The 25,930-nt window shown below is 36.6% G+C and overlaps 1 protein-coding gene across 3 annotated transcripts in view; it reads right to left on the bottom strand.

Annotated features, from left to right (window-relative positions):
* Window positions 1–7,855: 7,855 nt before the first annotated feature.
* LOC136386182 (BTB/POZ domain-containing protein KCTD12-like) overlaps window positions 7,856–25,930 on the bottom strand; it is a 53,140-nt gene continuing 35,065 nt past the window's right edge. Inside the window, exons 1-4 of one of the 3 annotated variants that reach the window (XR_010747905.1) lie at window positions 18,658–18,779; window positions 16,983–17,167; window positions 11,372–13,079; window positions 7,856–10,952 (exon numbers count right to left, since the gene is read on the bottom strand). Coding sequence is in view for 2 of the 3 variants with exons in the window: in XM_066357640.1 (XP_066213737.1) it covers window positions 12,195–13,073 (879 nt within the window). In the remaining variant the exon portion in view is untranslated. Of the gene's footprint in view, window positions 10,953–11,307; window positions 13,080–16,982; window positions 17,168–18,657; window positions 18,780–25,930 lie in introns of those variants that run through there. The other 2 variants (XM_066357640.1, XM_066357641.1) reach the window with 2 other exon arrangements.

Genomic DNA, 25,930 nt, shown 5'->3' with positions numbered 1-25,930 from the left:
ATTGATTCCAGAGAGGATGGATATGGAAATTAAATGGAGTAACATGTTAAAATCATATATTAGTGTCTAGGATACAATAGAAGCTCAAACTCAAAATAAGTTAATTTCCTTCCTTCTTCCTTCCCTCCCACTTTCCTTCCCTCTATCTTCTCTCTCTCTCCTTTTCTTCCCTCCTTCCTTTATTTCTTCCTTCATTTTTTCCTTCCTTCCTTCTTGCCTTTATCCCTCCCTCCCTCCTTGCTTTTTTCTTTCTTTCTTTCTTTCTTTTTCTTTCTTTCTTTCTTTCTTTCTTTCTTTCTTTCTTTCTTTCTTTCTTTCTTTCTTTCTTTCTTTCTTTCTTTCTTTCTTCATTTTTTTCTCTATCTCTCTTTACTTATTTATTTATCTCTTTATTTTATTCTTTCTTTCTTCCTGTCCCAGATCCATCTGTCCATCTTCAGACTGAGCTTATAAACTATACCGGAAGAAATCTGTCTACTTGATAAAGTCTTTTACCCACCTGCACCAATCCTCCTTGTCCAATTGTATACAACTCCAATCCCTATAAATCCAAACTGCACAAATGTTTGAAAATGCTGTGAACCACTCTATGCATTCACTTAATTCTCACATGTGTGTCTTCTAATCTGTATTTTAAGTGGCAGAAAAACCTTGTTTAATCCTAAACATTTCCAGCGCCTTAAAACTCCAGGATTGAATGCACAGAACTATGGTATCAAAAGACAAACAATTAGCCTCTGGGATTTGGACTATACATGAAGTGGGGGATAAGGGGCAGCAATAATAAAGACTTCACTCCTAGGTGAAAACAAAACAAGAGAAAAAAATAAGAGGGCCCTTTGTCTATTAAAGGTAAGAAATTCACACACTGTGGTCAGATCACAACTATGCAAAGTCACCTTAAATATCTAGTAACTTCTAAGCAACAACAAGCCTTGACTAAAAATAGAGAACCTATATAGAGGAAAAAAAATCATTAATCAGAGGGTGATAATACAAGTTTTGACATATTAAATCTCAAGTCAGAAATGCAAATACAGACAATATTTAACAAATATAAACAAAAAGAAAATGGTGCTGGGCGGAGCCAGGTAAATATGGTCTGTGAAATGCAAATTACTTTCCATGCTTGGGAAGACCATTGTTTTGCCAATGTTTGCTGGAGGAGAGGTTTTCATGCCAGAACGTTTTGAAAAGAGAGAGAAGAAGGAGAAGGGAGAAGGAAGCCATGTTGGCAGGGAAAGAGAAGGAGTGTAGATGGGGAACCAGAGCTGAGGGGCTTTGTGAGCTCTGCTCTGACTGGCAGGACCTTTGATTCTAGAAGAAACCAGAGAAGATTCTCCTGGTTGTGGAACTGGAGAACGTGTCAGTGGCTTTGGGAGCCCTGTGTGTTTGCTTGTCGGCTGGTGCGAGACTTTAATAAAGGACAATTTTTTTGGCTCCACTGTTTCTTTACCATCTGCCTCTATTCAATGAGAATCTGTATGTTAATGGCCATGACAACTGCGACTACTGGCCATAAAACTGGAATAGTTTGTGGTAGGATTCGGATCAGATCAGTATGGAGCCACCACCAACCTTGAGGTGTGGAGTAGAGGATTGGTTGTTGTTATGGTTCCCCATGGCTGTCCTTTTGGGGACTGTGGGCTGGCTGTTTTTTATAGCCCTTAAGAGAGGAAACTGAGAGCTCTGTGTAAGAGGCTGCCAGAGGCCTGAAAACCAAAGAGCAACAGGTGGGAGATGACGTCAGAGTAATGGCGGGGTAGGAAGTGATATCGATAAATCTCCCCCAAAACTCAACAAGATCTTCAACCAGAAACAGAAAAACCTATCCTTGGAGCCTCCAGATGTTTCACAATACACCCGAAGGTATGGTCGAGCAAAGAGCGACAGTTGGAATGGCCATGGGAGAAAGAGATGCAGAGCCTGGAACTGGAGCAAGCACTGAAAAAAGAGGCCACATGGGTTCATGAGTTGCAGTTTGCCCTGAAAGTTGAACGTTCACAAAAGCAGTTGTTGGAGGAACAACTGTGGGTTCAACTTCACAAGAGCTGGCAGCCGCAGGAGCCTAAGATGGAGCTGTGTTGGCAGAGTGGCTCTGAGACTGTGAAAGCAAGGTTTTCCAGCTCCTCTTTTGAGGATGAGGAGACTTGGGCTAAAACTGCCATCTGCAGAATCCAGAAGGTAAAAGCCCAGCAGCAAAAAGTGCCAAGTAAGATCCTGGTTGGTTTGCTGCAATTGTGAAACATAGGGAAGGATGGCATCATGCTCTCTGGAGCAGAGATGGAGATGTTGGCCACCATTGTCATGCGCTCCTCCTTGTGGCAGTGTCTTCAGAGCTGCCATGATGACAAGGATGAGGGTGGTGGCGTGATGTTCCATGTGCATGGACTGATTCTTGGACTGTGACCAGAGGGGTTGCCAGCTTCCATGTTGGATGGACATGTGGCTTTTGGATAATATGAAAGACTCTGGTGGGGGGCAGCTTTGGTGGAGGCTCTTCTGCACCAGGAAGCTTTTCATCAAGTTGAAGAGAAGCTCCAAGGACATTTTGCACTTTGGACAAAGTGCTCAGAAAGACATTGTGAAGGGCACCTTTGTAATTGTTGAAATTGTATGACTTGTATTGTTACTGTAATTTGTATAATGTGCCTCATTACTTGCACAGGAATGCCTGTGGTATGGATTGTAAAGTGAGCAAAAGGGGTGGAATGTTGGTCAAATAAGTTTTTAAAATATGATTTTTATATTTGCTCGCTTATAGTTTGCATTGGGGGCTGGGCAGCTCACCTATACGTGGTCTGTGAAATTGCAAATTACCTTCCATGCTTGGGAAGGACCATTGTTTTGCCAATGTTTGCTGGAGGAGAGATTTTCATGCCAGAAAGTTCTGAAAAGAGAGAGGAGAAGAAGGGACAAAGAAGCCATGTTCGCAGGAAAAGAGAAGGTGTGTAGATGGGGAACCAGAGCTGAGGGACTTTACGAGCTCTGCTAAGACTGGCAGGGCCTTTGATTCTAGATGAAACCAGATAAGATTCTCCTGGTTGTGGAACTGGAGAATGTGTCAGTGGTTTTAGGAGCCCTGTGTGTGTTTGCTCATCAGCTGGTGTGAGATTTTAATAAAGGAATGGCCCACCATTTTTTACCTCCACTGTTTCTTTGCCATTTGCCCAAATTCAACGAAAACCTGTATGTGAATGGCTGTGACAACCATGACCCCTGGCCATACAGGGACAAACTAGTCAAGTTTCATTCTTTTGCATACAGGCATATATTCTTTTAAATTATTACTTTGGGTTTCTTTGGATAAACTCCAGAAGTGGAAAAACTGGGTCATAAAGCAGTTCTGTTTTTTCTGTTTGTTTTTTTGTTTTTTGTTTTTTGTTTTTTTTTCTGAAGCTGGAAACAAGGAGGCAGTCAGACAGACTCCCGCATGCGCCCGACCAGGATCCACCCGGCATGCCCACCAGGGGGCGATACTCTGCCCATCTTGGGGCTTTACTCTGCCGCAACCAGAGCCATTTTAGCGCCTGAGGCAGAGGCCACAGAGCCATCCTCAGCGCCCGGGCAAACTTTGCTCCAGTGGAGCCTTGGCTGCAGGAGGGGAAGAGAGAGACAGAGAGGAAGGAGAGGGGGAGGGGTGGAGAAGCAGATGGGCGCTTCTCCTGTGTGCCCTGGCCGGGAGTCAAACCCGGGACTCCTGCACGTCAGGCCGACGCTCTACCACTGAGCCAACTGGCCAGGGCCAAGGCAGTTCTATTTTTAATTCTTTGAGGTAACTCCATATGACTTTCCATAGTGGCTTCATCAATCTGCATTTCCATCAGCAGTGCACAAGGGTTCCCTTTTTTCAACTACCTTGGCAACACTTATTTGTTGACTTATTGATGATAGCTATTTTGACAGGTGTGAGGTGATATTTACTTGTGGTTTTAGTTTGCATTTCTCTGATGATTAGTAACTTTAAGCATCTTCTTTTAAAATTTATTTATTGATTTTAAAGAGAGAGACAGAAACATCGTTCTGTTCCTGTATATGCCCTGATCAGGGGTAAAAAAAAAAAAAAAAGGAGCAAGCTTTGCATATTGGAATGATGCTATAACCAACTGGGCTATCAAGATAGGAAAAATTGAGCATGTTTTTATATGCTTATTGGTCATCTGTTTGTCTTCTTTGAAGAAGTGTCTATTCAGTTCCTTTGCCCATTTTTAATTGGACTTTCTTGTTCTAGAGTTTTATAAGTTCTTTATAAATTTTGGATATTAACCCTTTATTAGATGTATTGGTGTATATGTTCTTTCATTCAGTGGGTTGTCCTTTTTCATTTTGTTGATTGTTTCTTTGGCTATGCAAAAACTTTTCATTTGAAGTAGTTCAATCTATTTATGTTTTCTTTTGTGTCCCTTGCCTGAAGAGACATATCAAAACAAATATTGCTATGAGAAGTGTTGAAATTTTACTGCTTACATTTTCGTCTAGAATTTTTATGGTTTAAAGTTTAACATTTAAATATTTTCTTCATTTTGAGTTTATTCTTGTGTATGATGTAAGAAGATGGTCTGGTTTTACTTTTTTGCATATCTTTTCAACACCATTGATTGAATAAAATATCTTTATTCCATTGTATATTTTTGCCTCCTTTGTCAAATATCAATTGAGTATAAAGGCATGGGTTTATTTATGGGCTCTCTATTATGTTCAATTGATCTATGTGTCTGTTTTTATGCTGGTGCTAATGTGTTTTGATTACTATGACCTTGTAGTATAGTTTTTACCAAGTAGCATGATTCTTCCAACTATTTTGTTTCTCAAGATTGCTGTAATTATTCAGGGCCTTTAATGGCTTTATATAAATTTTTGGATTATTTGTTCCATGTATGTAAAGTATGCCATTGGTATCTTAATAGGAATTACATTGAATTTATAGATTGATTTGGGTAATATAGACATTTTAATGATGTTAATTCTTCCTATCCATGAACACAGTATATGCTTTCACATATTTGTATCTTCTTCAAATTTTTGGCATAATTTTCCAAGTATAGTTCTTATATATCCTTGTTTAAATTTACACCTAGGTATTATATTATTTTTGAAGCAATTGTGAATGACATTGTTTCTTAGTTCCTTTTTCTGATAGCTCATTATTGGTATATAAAAATACAACTGACTTCTGGATATTAATTTTGTATCCTGCTACTTTACTGAATTCATTTATCAGTTCTAGTAGGTTTTTTTTTTTTTTTTCACTTTTCCGAAGCTGGAAACAGGGAGGCAGTCAGACAGACTCCCGCATGCGCCCGACCGGGATCCACTCGGCATGCCCACCAGGGGCTCTGCACCTCTGGGGCATCGCTCTGTTGCTTCCAGAGCCATTCTAGCACCTGAGGCAGAGGCCACAGAGCCATCCTCAGCGCCCAGGCCATCTTTGCTCCAATGGAGCCTTGGCTGCGGGAGGGGAAGTGAGAGATAGAGAGGAAGGAGAGGGGGAGGGGTGGAGAAGCAGATGGGCGCCTCTCCTGTGTGCCCTGCCTGGGAATCGAACCGGGACTCCTGCACGCCAGGCCGACACTCTACCGCTGAGCCAACAGGCCAGGGCCTCTAGTAGGTTTTTGATGGAATCTTTAGGGTTCTCTCTAAACAGTATCACATCATGTGCATGTCATCTTCATTTCTAATTTGGATGCTTTTTTCTCATGTTTTTGTCTAATTGCTGTGGCTAGACCTTCCAATACTATGTTGAATAAGATTGGTGACAGTAGACATCCTTGTCCTGTTCTGGATCTTAAGGGAAATGCTTGTAGTTTTTGCTCATTGTGTATGACGCTGCCTGTGAGTTTGTCATAAATAGCCTTTATTGCATTGAAGTATGTTACTTCTAGCCCCGCTTTGCTGAGAGTTTTTATCTTAAATGGGTGCTGGGTTTTAGCAAATGCTTTTTCTGCATCTATTGATATGATCATGTAATTTTTATCCTTAATTCTGTTTATGTGGTATATCACACATATTGATTTGAGAATATTGTACCAACCTTGCATTCCTGAAATAAATTCCACTTGATCATGGTGTGTGATCTTTTTAATGTATTGCTAGATCCAGTGTGCTAATATTTGTTTAAGGATTTTAACATCTGTGTTCATCAGGAATACTGGCTTATCATTTTCTTTCTCTGTAGTGTCTTCATCTGGTTTTGGAATTAGGATAATCCAGCCATTGTGAAATAAGCTTAGGAGTCCTCCCTTATCTTGAATTTTTTTTGAAAAATTTGAGGATAGGTGTTAGTTCTTCTCTGAATGTTTGGTAAAATTCACCACTGAAGCCATCTGGTCCAGAACTTTGTTGGGAGTTTTTTGATTACTTTGATTTAACTAATTACATAATATGACTATTCGGATTCTCTGATTCTTCCTTATTCAGTTTTGGAAGATTGTATGTTTATAGAAATGTATCAATTTCATCCATACTTTCCAATTTGTTAACATATAGTTGTACATACAAGGTCATGTTCTTAAGGGGAAGATGCTGGCTCTCCTGTTTCTTCTTCCCAGTTTCTTTATCTAAGATGTGTTTATCTTGGTCCATAGAAATTTAGAGAATATTGTGATAATAGCAATGTAACGCAATAATAGAATCTTGGTTACTGGCCTTTGCAGAGCAGCATAATATTACAATTTGAAAATACTTTGGAATTTTAGCCATTATTTTAAGTTTTCTCTTATATGCAACTGAACCTATATCCTAATTATATGAATAGTAAAGTAAACCTCTCTAGTTTCTCTCAACGTATTGGTGCCAGAATAACTTAAATTCTAATTATAAATTTCTCACCTATAAACTCAACAACTCTCAACAAATTCCCCCCTCAGAGCCTCAACTTATGCATTTGTAAAATAGAAATAAAAAATATTTATAATATGCAGTCAATCTCTCTTTCTTAGTACTTCTGTTTGGGTCTTTAAAATAGAAATATCAGTCTTCTATATAAGACTTTCTTTCATCCCCTTATTTACTCCTCATCATAGGAGAGAAAGTCATTATCAGTTTGGTGATATTAGAGAAAGGGTCTGCACAGGCATAATCTGCCTTCTTTCTTTCTCAAAGTAATCTGTTCAGACAATGTTTGAGTAATCAACATAACCTTAATCAATTTCTACTCATGCAGAGAGTGGACTGCAAATCTAGTTGCTCTGCTGGTACCTGGTACAAAAATTTGATTTTGGAACAAAGAATTAGGAAGCTACATTGTGGTCACAGATTGAAGCTACATTCTCTAAGTCAGCTTTAACAGATATAAAACTGATGTTTTGATCTCCATCTAACTGTCGTGTCTTTTTTTAACTAGTTCTGAATTCACAGAAAGATGTTAACATGTGATGTCACATCAAACTTTATAACAATACTTTATTAAAGATCAAAATTAAATAATTCATAAAATGTGTGTGAGACTCAATTAGTGCTCAATAAATGATAATATTCTTCCTATACCTATAATTTCCTCAAATTACTGATGATAGTACCAATTTATTAACTTTATTGTGGAGATTAAATGAAATAGCAGAAGTAAAGCATTCAGGACCAAAACCACTTCATACATGAGTTAGTACTAAGTACTATAAGTAGGTCAAATTATTAGTTGTAAAAGTGATTATTTTCTCATTAAAACTCTAAATTAATTGCTTCAATGATGGAGTTCTCTCCCACTATGGAAACTTAATTTTAGGGTTTCTCACCAGTTCTACACTCAAATTCTCCACTTCTCCCCTCTTATAGTACTAACGTCTTTGACTTCAAAGCCGTTATTCTCCAATAATGCTCCGATAGGACTCCAACATTCCCAGAGGTATTTCAAGGATTCCACAAATAAATATAAAATATTGTATATTATCTAAGTCATACATATGTCACTTTTATTTGGTTTATGTAACAGAGCTCCATGTAAGAATTTATTCCTTTAAAATTTACATTAGGAAAGTTTGAAAACCACTAGCTTAAAACAGTGACTCTTAGAATATTCTTGTTAAAATGTAACTTTGCTACTTAGCTGAAATAACACATTAATAGTCTCTCATTTGATTTTTGTTAAACTAATGCAAATTCTTAAAACTAACTCAAAGACCTAGAACCATTGATTATATATTTTAATTAAAAAGTCAGCTAACATTGATAATTGTATGTTTCCACCATATAAATGAAAGAGTATATGGTTTAGTTTTATTTTTTCCACTTCAGTTAACTTTCTTCTGACTCTGAAGTAGATATATATTACCTTTATGGTCATGTAGCATATAAAAAATGTTCTGCTTTGGCAGAATCTTGTATTTTAGGAGCCTGCTTCCCATATAAAAAATGCCAGACACTTTCCTATATTACCTTAAATTTTTACTGTGCTGTCATGCATGCTTGCCCTGAGTGACAAACCAGTAGCAGAAAGAATTGGGGATTTCACAAAATTCATTGTGATCATAGGTGGTGGTCAAAGTAGCAAGGGCAGAGGCTCTAAATGCAGTAACACTAGTGTCCAGTGCTACTGGGGTAGACAGTAGAAGTTGCAGTATCACTAGTGCCCAAGAATCACAATATTGAATTCCTTAGAGTAGTTCTACAGTTTAATTTTGGAAATTGTTCCTGGCTTTGTAGCCTCTGCAGATATTCTGAAATTTAACTAGTTCACAGAATTTCTGGAAGGATAATGCTGTGAACTTGGTAAATTTCTTTTCTGTAGCTATCAACCAGATTTAATTCCTGATGCGTCCAACAACAGCCTTGATAGAAAGTCATTTATGATTTTAATTATAGTTTGAACAATAATTTATGAACATCTACCACACTAGTGACTCCCAAATGAAAACAAAAATATAATTATTTTTCTATCCAGTTAAATATTTCCTTATTTAGCCTGTGAACACTCGTATGTTCTAACTTCTTAATGTAGTGGGCAACCTGAGAGATTATTATAATTTATTTTCTCACTTTTCCTCATTTATTGCTAGATGAAAGGAGAGTAATATTACCTAGCTAATATATTTATAGTTTGAAGAACAAATGATACAGTGTTTTGGAATTAATTTGAACCCAAGAGGACAGTAAATTGATTACAGAATAAAAGTGAGTAGAGCAATAGTCCTGGCTCTAAGTGGGGTTATGAATCTTCTACAAAACAAGCTAAGTACATTTCTAGGAGGCCAAGACAAAGGTGTGAAGCAATAGGTCACCACTACATATCTCCCTATCCTTATGACTTAACTGTGGTCTACATACAACACAGAACAAAAGATAACCTACTCTTTACTGCACAATGAAGCCATTGATACTTACAGTATACCAAAAGTATGTCAGAGGGGATGGAGCTATTAAACATATATAAGTAAAAGTAAAAATAAACTTATTAACTCACTTTTTAAAATATTAGATTAATAATGCATGAGGGATATGAGAATGGTATGAACCATGAGAATGGTACATAACTGGCTGAGTTTAGGAAACTCTCCATAGCATCTAAAATGTTGCCCTTCTAGGGCAGTAACTTATCAGAAGGGTATTGGCAAAGCTAAACTGGAAGACCATGAAAGATGATCCCTGATTACATTCTAAAACTATCACTTTTATTAACAATCTGGACTCTGAGACCTTTGGAAATACTAGTCATCAGCTAGTCTTACATGTTACACACTTATTGCTTACTATGTGTCAGGCACAGGTAATAATTCATTTAGAAATGTTGATAACAGTCTCTTGTTGGAGTTTTGGTTGTCAACACTCACAACACTTTTGCCCTTTGAGATCCTCCTTGTTAAGCTACAACTGATAGGGATTTTTTTGAAGAAGGTATTACTAACAAAGTTAACTATGAAGAATGGCTGAAAATTCATGCTTGTTGAAGGGTTGACATATCTTTTACAGCATGTACAAGCTGAGAAAAAGAAGATGATACTAAGATGTGGAGAGAAAAATATGGACCTGACAGACTCAGTTGATCAAAGAAGTCCTATGGCTTCTGACAGACAAGAGAGAACATCAGTTCTTGACATCTTCCCAGATCATTTGATACTTTATTGGACTTTAATTTTTGCCTTTGGATTCAACAAGACAGGTGCATTTATAAAATGTCCACTCACTTGCATCCCTGACACATGTACTTTTTATTTTTCTCAAGACACATTAGGGCAGGCAGTGGATAGTGTCAGACTGGGAAGTGGAGGACCAAGGTTCAAAACCCCGAGGTCATCAGCTTGAGCGCAGGCTCATCTGGTTTGAGTAAGCTCATCAGCTTGAGCCCAAGGTTGCTGGCTTGAGCAAGGGGTCACTCAGTCTGCTGTAGCCCCCCCAGTCAAAGCACATATGAGAAAGCAGTCAATGAACAACTAAGGTGCAGGAAATTATGCTTCTCATCTCTCTCCATTCTTGTATGTCTGTCCCTCTCTCTGTCTCTGTCACACACAAAATAACACATTAAATGGATTTTTGTCCTTATAACCCAGAGTCCCAACTAGAAAATAAATCAAAAGATAATAAGTACAATACAGACATGGGGTAAATATCAAGGAAAGAAAAAAGAAAACAGAGGATCATTTGGTCATTGGGTTTCTGTAAAGTTATTCAGAGATATTTTTTAAATGAGCCTTTAGTATTTTTTTACTTGTCTCATATTCTCTAGCAATCTAATTATTTATATTAAACTCTGGTATTTTCACATCGGGCTTTTCTTTCAATCTGTGCAATAAAAGTTATTAGTAAGGATTTCAGAAGGTGATTTTTTATTTCTTTTTTTGAAAGTCTTCCTTTTGTTCATCTTCCTTTCATACTTCTCCCTCTCCAACCCCAGACACCCGCACACACACATGCACACACATGTAGTTCAGTAAAAGTCAACAGTTAACATACATTCAAATATTGACTTAGTGAAAACCAAAGTACTACATATATGTATTTACAAAAAACAATTTTTTTTCTTTCTTTTTTTTTTTTTTTTCATTTTTCTGAAGCTGGAAATAGGGAGAGACAGTCAGACAGACTCCCGCATGCGCCCGACCGGGATCCACCCGGCACGCCCACCAGGGGCGACGCTCTGCCCACCAGGGGCGATGCTCTGCCCATCCTGGGCTTCGCCATATTGTGACCAGAGCCACTCTAGCACCTGGGGCAGAGGCCAAGGAGCCATCCCCAGCGCCCGGGCCATCTTTGCTCCAATGGAGCCTTGGCTGCGGGAGGGGAAGAGAGAGACAGAGAGGAAAGCGCGGTGGAGGGGTGGAGAAGCAAATGGGCGCTTCTCCTGTGTGCCCTGGCCTGGAATCGAACCCCGGTCCTCCGCACGCTAGGCCGACGCTCTACCGCTGAGCCAACCAGCCAGGGCAAAAAACAATTTTTTGCTTACCCTTTCCTTAGCTACAGGCTCTTGTGTTTCAATTCTAATTTTTTTAAAAAGATATTTTGACAGTTTTTTAAAGTGAAATACCTGCCTATGCTTATGTAATAGTCATGCTGTTCACCCTCACTATCTTTTTCGAGTAAAAGCAATTTGAATGCTAGGCCTCTTATTTTTTGCAGTAATTGCTTAGGTTGGCTGTTTTCTTTGCATTCATCTTCTAATAAGAATAATTAGTAAGTATAGAATTAATTGGCCTTTCTGTGAACCTCCTGGAGGATGTTTGTCAGTTTCTCCCATTTTGTCTGGATTAAAAGAATAGCAATAACAGTACAAAGCATATTCACATTTACTGTAGAGGTCTCAAGTTCGGAATAAGTATACATGGGGTTTTCCTTAAGAAAATACAAATAGCAAAGTATTAATATATAAAAACCTCCAAGATGAGGTGGAGAGTATTAGTTTGGAAACCATGGCTTAACATTTCTCACCTACCACTTCTGGGTTTAGCAAACTGCATTCACTCAACAAATACATCCCTACTATATGTAGTGAAGTGCATGTACATATACTTACACATTAAATACATTTCCTGAAAAGACTTCCAACTCCACAATTCAAGGCAGGTTGAAAGCCAAATAGAATAGATTGTGTGAGAAAGAAGTTACCAAAAAAGGTTCAACTGGTTATGGTTAAGAGGGTGGTGTTGTCCGATATTTAATAGATCCAAAATTAATGTGTTTATTTCTAAAAGGGAGAGTTGACACAGGAACAGAGAAGGGAGAGTGAGTTGGCTACTTGGTTTGTATTTTATGGTTGATTTTTTTAACTATCACTCCCGGAAGAAAACATATTCAGTGTAAGAGGTCCAGATCCTGTCATCTTTCTGGTCATGGGTGATAGTGCAGGTGCCAGTGGAGTTGCATGTTACCATGTGAAAGCCAGCATTAGCTAGTTTGTCAAAGGCTTGTTCCAGAAAGGTAAATTTGAGATAATATCGAGAAGTGTATTGCTCAGGGGGACGGTCAGGGTCTCTGCTCTCATTTAGAGTATCTCCAAATACTTCTTTGGCCAATGAGATCTTACCACACACCATGATTCGAGCCACACGGCGGAATTTGACATCTGTTTGGCTATCCCGACCCAGAGCATAAGAACCTCGATATCCAATGGTGATGAAACCTGCCTTTTTGAGGTCAGAATTAATGTTTGCTGGCAGAGCTGGGGGATTATCATGGCCACTAATTTGGATGTTATTTCTTGAAGAGAAATTATATGTTATGTCAATGTTGGTGGAAAGCTCTTCTAAATCACTTTGGCATAAATCATTGCCAATTGAGTTGATCTTGTTGATTTTAGGAGCCAACATCTTCACTAACTCTGGTAGCTTGAAGTATTCTGCTTCTCTCTGGAGCCTACCACACTCTGGAAAGTGGTCAGGAAGCACTAGTTTCTGGTCTCTCATGTAGTCTAGCACATAGCGAAAGAGGAAACCATCTCGGTCTACAAAGAATCTCCCTTTGTTGTCCTGGATTAGGGAACAAGGAGTCTTTTCCATGAACATTTCCCAGAGTAGGGAGCCAGGAACACTGACCAATGTAGGATAACGAGTGATGTACACTTGACCACCCACATTGAGTTCAATAATCTCAGGAAAATGACTGAAATCCTCACTTGGTTTAGTGAAAGTTGATTTCTCTGGCATGGCCATATTGATCTGCAGAATAAAAAACATTGGTTCTAAGTAAATGTTTACAGTATGGGGATTCTGTTTATAAACATTATTTTCTTCACTCATACATACCATATACCAAGAAAATCAAGCAAACCATAACCTTTTTCAAATTAACTTTTTTTAAAGAGAAGAGGAGCAAGAGATGAGAAGCATCAACTCATAGTTGCTTTACATTAGTTGTTCTATTGACTGCTTCTCATTTGTGCCTTGACAGAAACGCTCAACCCAGTAACCTTGGGCTTCAAGCCAAATTAACTTGAGAATTTCAGAATATAAAAATCGTACAGAATTTGACTTTACAATGATATTTTTAATGTTTTTCTGAATGTTGGTTGCATCAAGTGATCACAATTTTCAATTCATGGCATCTTATCACAGTCCATGAAAGTCCCCCTTTTCTTGTAGTGTTTATTTGTTTTTGGTTATTCTATTTTACTGTCATATTCCATTCCTGTTCCTATCCCATCAGAAGTTACCATTCTTTCAGGTTTAGTGTGTATTTTTTTGTGTATGTATATCCTTGAGAAGTGAATTTTGTTGTTTTAAATAGATGTATGTTATTGTGTTATATATTTCAGTCTTAATTGATACATATTTATATGTTTTTCACTCTCAGCACTATATTGCTCAAATTCCTTCATGTTGTTCTGTGTTTATCTAATCTCCTGCTTCTAATCATGACATAATACTCTGTGGCATGAACCCACTATGTCTTTCTATCAATTCTCCCGGTGAGCAACACCCAGATTTCCTTTAACTCCCTGCTCCAATTTGCACTCCTGTACATGTTTCCTATGGACCTGTGGCAGAACATTTTTAGGCTGTATGTCTAGCAGTGGTATCTTGAGTCACACTGTATGCATATACCTAACTTGACAAAGTAATAACATATTGCTCTCTAAAATGTCCCTTGTCTGTATTCCCATTTAATCCTCATATACCTACCACAAGTTTTCATTATCCAGATTTCTAAATTTTTGCCACTCTACTGTGTGTAAGGTGATACTTCATTGCAATATGAGAAAATTAGCTATAAAAAAGGATATAGGCAACAATTAAAGACCATAACTTAGTACCTTTTCACTGTCCATTCATTCTTTGCCTTTTACACCCCAACACTTGCCTTTACTAGAAACACTGTTTCCAACATAAAACAGTATGCTTATCACCTTTCTTTTCCTCTCATTCCACTTTATATCATTCAAGATTATTGTCCATATTAGACTTTGCTGAGTCTCTTCTTAATTCATGGTCCATTCTAATTTCATCTCTGTCACTGACTTCTTTCTTCTCAAACGATCTTAAACTGGAATTGTACAATCCTCAAAACTGTGCTTTTGGCTTTCTAATCTCTCTTTCAGAAAACTCATTCTCTTAAGCTTTTCCAACTATTATGTTTACGTAGATTATTACTAAATCTTAGTCTCTTTTTTAAAGTTCAGTTTGCTATTGTTAACTACTTCCTGAATGTGCCAGTAGTACTTTGAATTCATCATTTTCCAAACAACACTCATGTATTTGAAAGTGTTTTGTAGAATCTATGTTGTTCTAATTATTTTTATCTTTATTTTTACAACCTAAACAGATCATGTTTTATGACTTTTTTATGTCAATGATGCTCACAAGTTTTCTAATCATTTAACCTGAAGATTTAAAAACTTCAGAGTCATCTTATTAACCTATTTATCTACCTGATGCGTACTCCTCACTCTCCTAGAAATTATTCCTTCATGATGTCTCTTGTAGACATTATTACTACTGCTTCTTGTGTACTTTATTCTGTACTAATTGATCTGAACATCCAAATTGATCTGTCCATCTCTAATTGAGATCCATCAACATTTGTCTTACAGCCTACACCCACTTCCAATAAATGATCCTACCTGCTATTATCAGATTATCATATCAATTTCTTCTCTGTTTAAAAATTATCAGTGACTCCACTTTGCCTAAAGATAAAATCTAAAACTCTTACCCTGGAGCTCAAAGTGATTTTATAAGCTAATTCTTTTCTCTCTTTCATATAAGAATACCTAGCATTACAGAAGACTTACTATGTGCCAGACATTGTCTTTAGCCAATAAAGTGAGTATGAGCATTATCCTCATTTTGCCCATGAAGAAACTGGTAAATAACTTGTCTAACATGAAACTAATAAGTGTCTGAGGTGGTATTCAGACTCAAGCAGTAGGACTCCAGTGTCTATGTTCTTAATTGACTATATCTGTCAAGACTTCTTAACATATACAAAAATGGTGTAAGCATTATTGTTTGCCTGTGAAATGTACATTTCTTGTTACCTTTGCCCATACTTTTTACTTTCTAAAAAGGAGCGTTCTACTTTCTTGACATCAAGGACTGATTCATGTCCCAATTAAGATTATCCTTTTTCTCATAGTTCTATATTAAAATTGAAAATTTTATTTAATTTTTTATTCTTTGGTTTCCTACTTGTTTATATAACATAATAACAATAGTAGCAGTAACATAGTAACAATAGCTAACATTTATGAAACACTTATTGTATGCCAGCTTTTTTGGATCTCTTTTAATGTAATGACAATATTTTTAAAAATCCAATGAAGTAAATATTATTGCAATCTTTATTTCTCAAAGGAATAAACAAAGACATAGTTCATTATTATTTCTTATAGAAACTAGTGTTTTTAGTCTCAATTTAATAATCTACCTTTCACATTTAAGCTAGAATTATTTTTCTAAAATGTAAAACTTATTATAGACTTCCTTGCATAAACACTGTCAAAAGTTTCTTAAAGTCTAGAGAAAGAAATTCAAACATGTTAAATACAGTATATGAAAAGTTTCACACCAGTCTTTGCTTGTTCTTGGGTTTTGATTCCAATTATCTTTCCCTTTGGTACCTTCAAAATGACTCTAAATTTTAGATACTGAATTTAAACCCAGTTCACCAGACTCATCTACTTTTACATGCCCACCTTGCTTTTAATTGTGATTCTTTTTGTGCCAAAAATATCCTCTTTTACTCTACCTATGCTCAATTTCCCTGTCCCTTTTTGAGAAATATTATAACATAGTGGTTTGGGGAAAGTCTAAGTTTGAATCCACCTCTGTAATTTACTACCTGGGTAACTGTGGAAAAATTACTTATTCCTATGAGCCTCAGTTTTCTTATCCAGAAAATAGATTAACAAAAATGCATAAGATAAAATTATATATAATGTATATAAAGTACTTAACACAATGCTTATATAATAACTGCTTAATGGATGGTTAGCTACATTGGCCTCCTTAGCCTTACATTGGGACAAGTAGTGAAAGAGTGCAACCCACCAGCTGATTACGGCACTACAAATCTTACAGTGATCCATTAAGAGTCCAGTAAAATAAACATCTTTTCCGACTGCTCACTTCATCTCTCCATATTCTTATTTTATCATTTCATATTGGAAATACCTCTTAGAGTATTTATTATACAACACACCTTAGTTATTTATATGGTTGTTTTTTTTTGTCCCAAATAACCTCTAAGATAAATAGTAATCTTGACTTAAAAATCTTTGTATCCTCACCACTGTGAGCCTAGCAAGTAGTAAGTTTATGGTAAGCAATTATTGAATGATAACTAAATCACCAACAAACAAATGTGATATCAATTTTATTACTTTCATAATCCCAAAATATATAAAAAGAAATTGATTTATAGAAATTCATTTTGAATACATGTGTGAGTATATAAACAAGAAATATACATATACTCGATGTTGCAGATTTCTGAATGCAAAAACAAAATTTGTTATATATTCTCTTTTAAAAACCCATAAAAGATAGTTGTTTCCTATTGTACAAAAAGATAATTTTATAACACAATTCAGCAGGTGAAAAATAGTAGTGAAAATTTGATACCTTCTTATTTCAGGTTTTTCTTTCTTGATTCTTTAGAGTTACTTCCTTTGCTCAAGTAAACTGATGATTTAAAATCGTAGGATTCTGAGTCACATTCAGCTTGTGAAGTCGACAGGGGTAGTCTATTTTGCCTCTCACGTTAGGATAGGATTTTTAGCTAAATCCTAAGGGCAGAACCTTCATTTCTGGAGGAGGAAGTCAAAAGGGGAAATTTTAGGACTGGAACTGCAATAGATTCTCAACTACCATGCCCTTCTGGCACAACCACAGCCATATTTTGAGACATAAATAGGAATTTTACACTGAAAATTCTTGGTAAGACTACTCCTGAAAACTAGGAATTTCAAGTTACTTTAAAGAAATAAAAATGGAAGTAGTGAAAAAGTGAAAGAGTCCCTGATATATTATCATAACATGAAGTCAGGAAAGGCAATTCCCAAAAAGGAAGACTTCTCATCTGTTTTGCATGCATTTGTAATGTAAAATTTATTTTTCATATAAAATCCTTTAGGTATGCCCCCTCCCTCACTTCCCCATCTCAGTGTTTCCTGTTTAGCTAGCTTGCTCAAGAGGAAGCGGGGGAAGGGGGTGTTCAATCAAGTTAACCATTCCTCTGTTTTTTCAATTATTTTTTAGGGGAATATAGTCGTATAATGTCTCATTTTTTCTCTCCTGTACATAAACCTCAGGTTGATAAGGGCTTGTGGTTGGCTGCCCTCAGTAAATCAAAGAAATAAAGGTCTCTGCAGGAGGAAATTAAAGGAGACAATGTGAAAGTAAATAGTATAAATCAAAGGATGAAATGTTCAATCCAGCTGTATGCTGTAAGTCCGGAATTGTTGAACTTCACATTTCAATGTTTTAAAGGCACTAAAGAATGTAGCTAGCACATCATTTTCTGTTGTCAAAAAACCCTGCAAGCAAGATGCAGTATTTAAAACAACAGCAATTAACAAAGTCAGACACATCAAAACCCCTGATTTCTACCCTAAAACTAGAGAGAAGTACTTTCTAAGGAAATCAGCTTATAAAATACCAATTTCTAATTTTATGAAACTTGATATCTTTGTGTTCTAATATCTCTTCTTCTCCTCACTCTCTACACTTTTTGACCAGTCTGTCTTAAAAATACACTTTTAAAAATTAACATGTCAATATATATTTGAAATATGATTCCCACTTTTTATGGTCAATTTCAAAGAAATTCAAGACAGCTAAGTAGGTAACAGCTGAACTGGAAGTGTAAGCAAAAGGAAAAAACAACCTTAAGTAAGAATTAGAAAATAGTTTTGTTTTGTTTTTTTCTACTTGAAGTAAGAAAGCCTTGGCAACATTCCCAGCCCCTACTAGTAGCTTGGCTCTATGGCTTTTTGTCTGCTCATAAAATAAAATGCAAAAATTAAATAAATTTTAAAAAATAAAATGCTAGTATCAAGATGCTTAAAATTCAAAATAAAGAAAATAATCACATGAAGAAAGGCAGTTTGAATTTTCAGAATTCCCTTCCGGGGAATAACTTGCCTGCTTTTGGATCTCTAGGCAGGCTTCACGTACAGTCCTCTCTCAGTACACAGAAAGAACACACGGAGACATACACATCCCCCACTCAAATGTAGAAGCTTCTGAATACCAGAAGCAGCGAACCAGAAAGGTAAGGAATCAACAGAGCAGTTACCTTGAATCTCGAGCCACTCAAATAGGCACAGCCTTTAGCCCCTCACTGCCTCATTGCAGGCTTGACTCAGCTTGTGAACTGGCTTCCTGCTTTCTTCCCTCTCCTTTGTTGTGCTCTTTGGTGCTGTCTGAACTTCTTTTTATACTAAGAAGCATGTAGCCTCTCCCTTCCTGCTATGACTTACTTGGCTCTCTCCCCTGTCAGCCTTTCAGATGGAAAAGACGAACTTTATACTTTGTAGTCTGAGGAAGAAACAAAGTCCAGAAAGGATGAAGATGATGGTGGTATTAATAAAAATAACATTATTTAGGAATAAGAGAAATTTTTCTAAAAAATTTTTAAATTTTTATTTAGAAAATTTAATTTAATGGGGTGAAATTGATCAGCAAGGGTACATAGGTTTCAGGTAAACATTTCTATAAATAAACCTTCAGCAGCTGCAAATTAATTTAATGTTTTTCTTTTCATTTTCATTTTTTAATGTATTGTGTTGATATGGTTTCAAGTGTCCCACTCAATTTAACACCCTCTACACCCTGCATCATGCTCCCATGCCCCAAAGTCTCTTCCCAACCCCCATTTCTTTTCCTTTGCCCCATCCCCTTAGCTCCACTTCCCCTTTCCCTCTGGCTATTGCTAGCCTGTTGTCTGTGTATATGTGTGGTGTGTACATGTGTGGTGTGTACATGTTTTTGGCTATTCCCTTCACTGTCTTTGATCCTGTACCCTCGTCCCCCTCCCTCTGACAGCTGTCCATCTGTTCCCTGTGAACCTGCCTCTGTTCTATTTTCTTCCTCAATTTATTGTCTTCATTACATTCCACATATAAGTGAGATAAAATGGTATTTATCTTTTTCTGCCTGGCTTATTTCACTTAACATAATAATATCCAGGTCGATTCATGCTATTGCAAAAGGTAAGATTTCCTTCTTTTATAACAGCTCCATAGTATTTCATTGTATACATATATCACATCTTTTTTATCCCCTCATCCATTGATGGACATTTGTGCTGTTTCCAGATCTTGGCTATTTCAAATAATGCTGCAATGAACAAAGTGATGTATATCTTCTTTTTAATTAGTGTTTTGGAATTTTTAGGATATATTCCTAGAAATGGGATAGCAGGGTCATAATGTAGTTCCATTTTTAATTTTTTGAGGAAATTCCATACTGTTTTCTACTGTTGCTGAATGATTCTGCATTCCTACCAGCAGTTGAATGTGTTTTTTTTATAAATAAATTTTTATTAATTTTAATGGGGTGACATCAATAAATCAGGGTACATCTACTCAAAGAAAACATGTCCAGGTTATCTTGTCATTCAATTATGTTGCATACCCATCACCCAAAGTCAGATTGTCCTCCGTCACCTTCTATCCAGTTTTCTTTGTGCCCCTCCCCCTCCTCCTCTCCCTCCTTCCCTCCCTCCCCCCGCCCCGTAACCACCACACTCTTGTCCATGTCTCTTAGTCTCGTTTTTATGACCCACCAATGTATGGAATCCTGCAGTTTTTGTTTTTTTCTGATTTACTTATTTCACTCCGTATAATGTTATCAAGATGCCACCATTTTGTTGTAAATGATCCGATGTCATCATTTCTTATAGCTGAGTAGTATACCATAGTGTATATGTGCCACATCTTCTTTATCCAGTCTTCTATTTTCTTTACAGTGATTAAAGCCTTTAAGCAAACTCTTGGCCAATACAGCAAGAATCCATAAAAGAGTAGTGTCCTTAATATGTTCACCGAGTCCAAGTTGGCACCAACACCATTCCAAATCCCTGCGAATGCAACCCAACCCCAGTTCAGTCCGTTAGGAGCTGTCACAAGGAGCAGGAGTCCAGAAAAAGTCTACATCCAGGAAAAGTCCGCATGGCACTAGAATTGTTGTCACAATTCTATACTTTGCAACTCACGTCCAATTCCCAATGACCACTGCTTCTAGCAGGTAATGATTCAGGTAGACGGGAAAAAGCCATCTGCAGCATGTGTGGAGATGGAGCCTCTGTTCTCCTCTGCCTGAAGAGATGAGACCAGAGTGCTTTTCCCTGGAGCTCTGCGACTGTGGCGTGGTAAAGAGAACCTTAGGATACACTAAGCTGGGTGGCAAAGGTAAATTCACAATAGACGTTGGCAAAAGGGGGAGAATGTGTTCTTTAACTAAAGAGTTGGTTGAATTCTCAACATGGATGCATCAGATACGTCTACTTTAATAACTTCATTGCAATAAACACCCAAATAACCTTCATAGGTTTTTGTTTTGTTTTGTTTTTGTTTTTTTTACAGAGACAGAGAAGAGTCAGAGAGAAGGACAGACAGACAGGAATGGAGAGAGATGAGAAGTATCAATCATCAGTTTTTCGTTGCAACACCTTACTTGTTCATTGACTGTTTTCTCATATGTGCTTTGACCATGAGCCTTCAGCAGATGGAGTAACCCTTTGCTCAAGCCAGCGACCTTGGGTCCAAGCTGATGAGCTTTGCTCAAACCAGATGAGCCCACACTCAAGCTGGCGACCTCGGGATCTCGAACCTGGGTGTATTTCTCTGCCATCTCACCTCTTACTTCATAATAAAAAAACTATACTATTGGTTATTTCAGTAAATAAATGACATCATTGAGGACACCTTCCAGTATTATGTTCAACTATCTTTGTCATGTAAACAACACCCTCCTCAGTTACAAAATGTCTTTAGCAACTACAAATAATGTAATGTTCCACAAATACTTTCTAAAACCCTGGAAGTGAAAAAAAGAGCTATTCTCTCCAAGAGCTCTCTCTCTCCCCCTCTTTTCTGTCCCATTTTAGCAGTATTTAATTAATGACAAAACAAAAAATGATATATGCAGTATTATCTATTATCAAATAGTATTTAAGAACTAATGCATTTGGACTCTTTAATTACAAGATATTATAATCAATAGACCTTCAAATATTCATTTTTAAGGTAAGACAATCATTCCCAGAAGCACTGCCTTTTTCCTCAGTAGATATTACCACAGATTACATTGGCCCTGATTGGACCATATGCCTACCAATAAACCAATCACTGGTAAGGAGATTTAGATAGCAATTATAGGATTAAATCAATATATATTTTAAATCTTTTATTAAATTTAATGCAGTGATATTGGTTAATACTAGTATATAGGTTTCAGGTGTATAATTCTATAATACATCATCTGTATATTTTATTGTGTGTTCACCATTCCAAGTCAAGTCCCTTCCATAACCACTTATCTCCTATATATACTCTTCTACTTCGCCCCACCCCAATTAACCTCTTTTAATTTCAGTATCTCTATCTGTGTATACTATAAGGATTTTTTTTTTTGCTCAATTGTTTCAACTTTTTCACCCAACTCTGCAACCCTCTTCCCCTCTGACATCTGTCAGTCTGTTTTCTATGAGTCTGTTTCTGTTTTGTTTCTTAGTTCATCTTGTTCATTAGATACCACATGTGAGTGAAATCATAATGGTACGTGTCTTTCTTTGTCTGGCTTATTTCACTTAAAATAATGTTCTGTGGGTCCATCCATGTTATCACAAAGGGTAACAGTTCCTTCTTTTTTACAGCCAAGTAGTATTCCACTGTGTAAATGTACCACAGGTTTTTATCCACTCACCTACTGATGGGCCCTTGGACCAGTTCCAAATTTTAGCTATTGTAAATAGCACTACAATGAACATAAGTGTGCATATATATTTTTGAATTAGTGATTTGGGTTTCTTCAGATACATTACCAAAAGTAGATACAATGAGTCATAAGGCAGCTCTATATTCAATTTTTGAGGTAACTCCATATTGATTTCCACAGTGACTGTACTAATTCTACATTCCCAACAATAATGCACAAGGATTCCCCTCCTCCACATCATGGACAACACTTCTTTGTTGATTTATTGATGATAGCCATTCGGACAGGTGTGAGGTGATATCTCATTGTGGTTTAATTTGCATTTCTCTGATGATTAGTGACCCTAAACGTATTTTCATATCTATTGGTCATATCCTTGTCTTTTTTTTAGAAAAGCGTCTATTCAGGTCCTTTGCACATTTTTAAAAAGATTTTATTCATTCTTTCTTTCTGTCTTTATTTATTTATTTATTTATTTATTTATTTATTTATTTTACAGAAGGGGAAGAGAGCGAGAAAATGAGGGAGAAAGAAGAGGTGGAGGAGCAGGAAGCATCAACTCTCATATATGCCTTGACCAGGCAAGCCCAGGGTTTTGAACCGACGACCTCAGTGTTCCAGGTTGACACTTTATCCACTGAACTGCCACAGGTCAGGCTGCCCCCTCTTTTTTTTTAAAGATTTTATTTATTCATTTTAGAGAGAGGAGACAGAGAGAGAGAGAGAGAGACAGAGACAGAGAGAGAGAAAGGGGGAGGAGCAGAAAACATCAACTCCTATATGTGCCTTGAATAGGCAAGCCTGGGGTTTCAAACTGACGACCTCAGCGTTCCAGGTCAACGCTTTACCCATTGCGCATCACAGGTCAGGACAGGCTGCCCATTTTTAATAAGGCAAGTTTTTTTTTTCCTTTTGTTTCCATTGCCTTAGGTGATATTTTTTAAAAAAACAAATATTGTTAGTAGGAATGCCTGAAATTCTATTGTCCAAGTTTTCTTCTAAGATTCTTATAGTTTCAAGGCTATCATTTAAGTCTTTATTCCATTTTGAGTTTATTCTTGTGTATGGTGTATAAAGATGGTCTATTTTCATTTTTTTGTACATATTTGTCCAATTTTCCCAACATCATAGACAATCTTTGCCTGATTGTAAGTTTCTGCCTCCTTTATCAAATATTAATTGATCATAAAGGCATGAGTTTATTTTAGTGGTCTCTGTTCTGTTACATTGATATATATGTTTGTTTTTATGCCAGTACCATAATGTTTTGATTGGTATGGTCTTTTAGTATATAGTTTATTATCAGGTAGCATTATTGCTCCAACTTTGTTCTTCTTTCTCCAGATTGCTATTGCTATTCAGGGTCTTTTGTGCCTCCATATATATTTTTGGAATATTTGTTCTAATTCTCTGAAATATGCCATTGCTATATATATTAGAATTGCTTTGAATTTATAGGTTGCTTTGGGTAGTATGGACATTTCAATGATGTTAACTCTTCTTATATATGAACATAACTTATGCTTCCACTTATTAGTATCTTCTTCAATTTCTTCAGTATCTTATAATTTTCCAAGTACAGGTCTTTTATAACCTTGGTTAAACTAATTGATAGATATTTTATTCTTTTTTGAAGCAATTGTGAATGAGATACTTTTTTTGGTTTTTCTTTGTTTTTAGTTTCCCTTTCTGATTGTTCATTATTGTGAAAAATACACCTGATTTTTAGATATTATTTTCTACCCTGCTATTTTACTAATTTATTTATCAGGTCTGGTAGTTCTTTTTTGCTGTTGTTATTTGGTTGGTTGGTTGGGTTTTGCTTGTTTTTTTTTTTTTTTTTTTTTTTTTTTTGTGAGTGTGTGTGTGTGTGTGTGTGTGTGTGTGTGTGTGTGTAATCTTTAGGGTTCTCTATATACAGTATCATGTCATCTGCAAATAATGGCAGTTTTACTTTCTCCTTTCCAATTTGGATACCTTTTATTTCTTCTTCTTGTCTGATAGCTGGGGTTAGGACTTCCAGTACTATATTGAGTAAGAGTGGTAAAAGCAGACATCACTGCCTCATTGCTGATTTTAAGGGAAATATTTGTAGGTTTTACCCATTGAATATGATGTTGGCTGTGGATTTGTCATATATGGCCTTTATTATATTGTGTTATATTCCCTCTATTACCCCATTTCTGAAAGTTTTTATTATAAATTGGTGTTGGATTTTATCAAATTCTTTTTTTCTGCATTTATTGACATGAACTTGTGGCTTTTATTCTTCATTTTGCTTATGTGCTTTATCACATTTATTGATTTGCAGATATTGAACCAACTTTGTATTCCCAGAATAAATTCCACTTGATCACGGTGTATGATCTTTTAAATTTATTGCTGTATCTGATTTGCTAAAATTTTGTTGAGGATTTTAGCTTCTCTGTTCATTAAAGATATTAGCATACAATTTTCATCTTTGTAGTGGTTTTGAAATTGGGATAATGTTGACCTTGTAATATAAGTTTAGAGTATTTCCTCCTCTTTATCTTTTTGGGATAATTTGGGAAGGATAAGTATTAGTTTTATTTGACTGTTTGGTAAAATGCACTTGTGAAGCCTTTCCATCCAGGACTTTGTTTTGTTGGGAGTATTTTGATTATTGCTTTAATGTCACTAGTTGTAATATGTCTGTACAGGTTTTCTGATTCTGTCTGATTCACTTTTAGAAGCTAATATGTTTCTAAGAATTTACCTATTTCACCCAAGTTGTCCAATTTGTTAGTTCTTTATACTTTCTATATATTTATTATCCCTTGCTGGATATACTAGTTGCAATTGTTTTCTCCTATTATTTAAATTATATTCTTACTTTCCAGATAATGACTTTAGCACACAAAATTTTAATTCTAAGAAAGTATAATTTATTTGTGTTTATTTTGTTGTCCATGCTTTCATTGCCAAACCCAAAATTCCATTGCTAAATCCAAGTTCATAAAAATTTTAGGTCATAAAGATTTTACTGTTTTGTCAGCTTTTCATTTGAACTAATTTAATTAAAATCTACAAAGTACTAGTTACTGAAACATCAAGATTTCTCTTTTTCTTACTTTATTTTTTATTATTTCTAACTTATTGAGATATAAATGAGATACAACCTTGTATAAATTAAAAGTGTACAATGTAATAATTTGATAACTGTATTTATTGTGAAAAGGATACTATTGTTTAACTAACCATATGGTTAGTTAAAATCTACATCATCTGGCCCTGGCCGGTTGGCTCAGTGGTAGAGCGTCGGCCCGGCGTGCAGATGTCCCGGGTTCGATTCCTGGCCAGGGCACACAGGAGAAGCGCCCATCTGCTTCTCCACCCCTCCCCCTCTCCTTCCTCTCTGTCTCTCTCTTCCCCTCCCGCAGCTGAGGCTCCATTGGAGCAAAGATGGCCCGGGCGCTGGGGATGGCTCCTTGGCCTCTGCCCCAGGCGCTAGAGTGGCTCTGGTCGCAACAGAGTGACGCCCCGGAGGGGCAGAGCATCCCCTCCTGGTGGGAAGAGTGTCGCCCCCTGGTGGGCGTGCCGGGTGGATCTCGGTCGAGCACATGTGGGAGTCTGTCTGATTGTCTCTCCCGGTTTCCAGCTTCAGAAAA

The sequence above is a fragment of the Saccopteryx leptura genome, chromosome X (genome assembly GCF_036850995.1).
Source record: "Saccopteryx leptura isolate mSacLep1 chromosome X, mSacLep1_pri_phased_curated, whole genome shotgun sequence".
Taxonomy (NCBI): Eukaryota; Metazoa; Chordata; class Mammalia; order Chiroptera; family Emballonuridae; genus Saccopteryx; species Saccopteryx leptura.
This window is presented reverse-complemented; position numbering and strand designations above follow the sequence as displayed.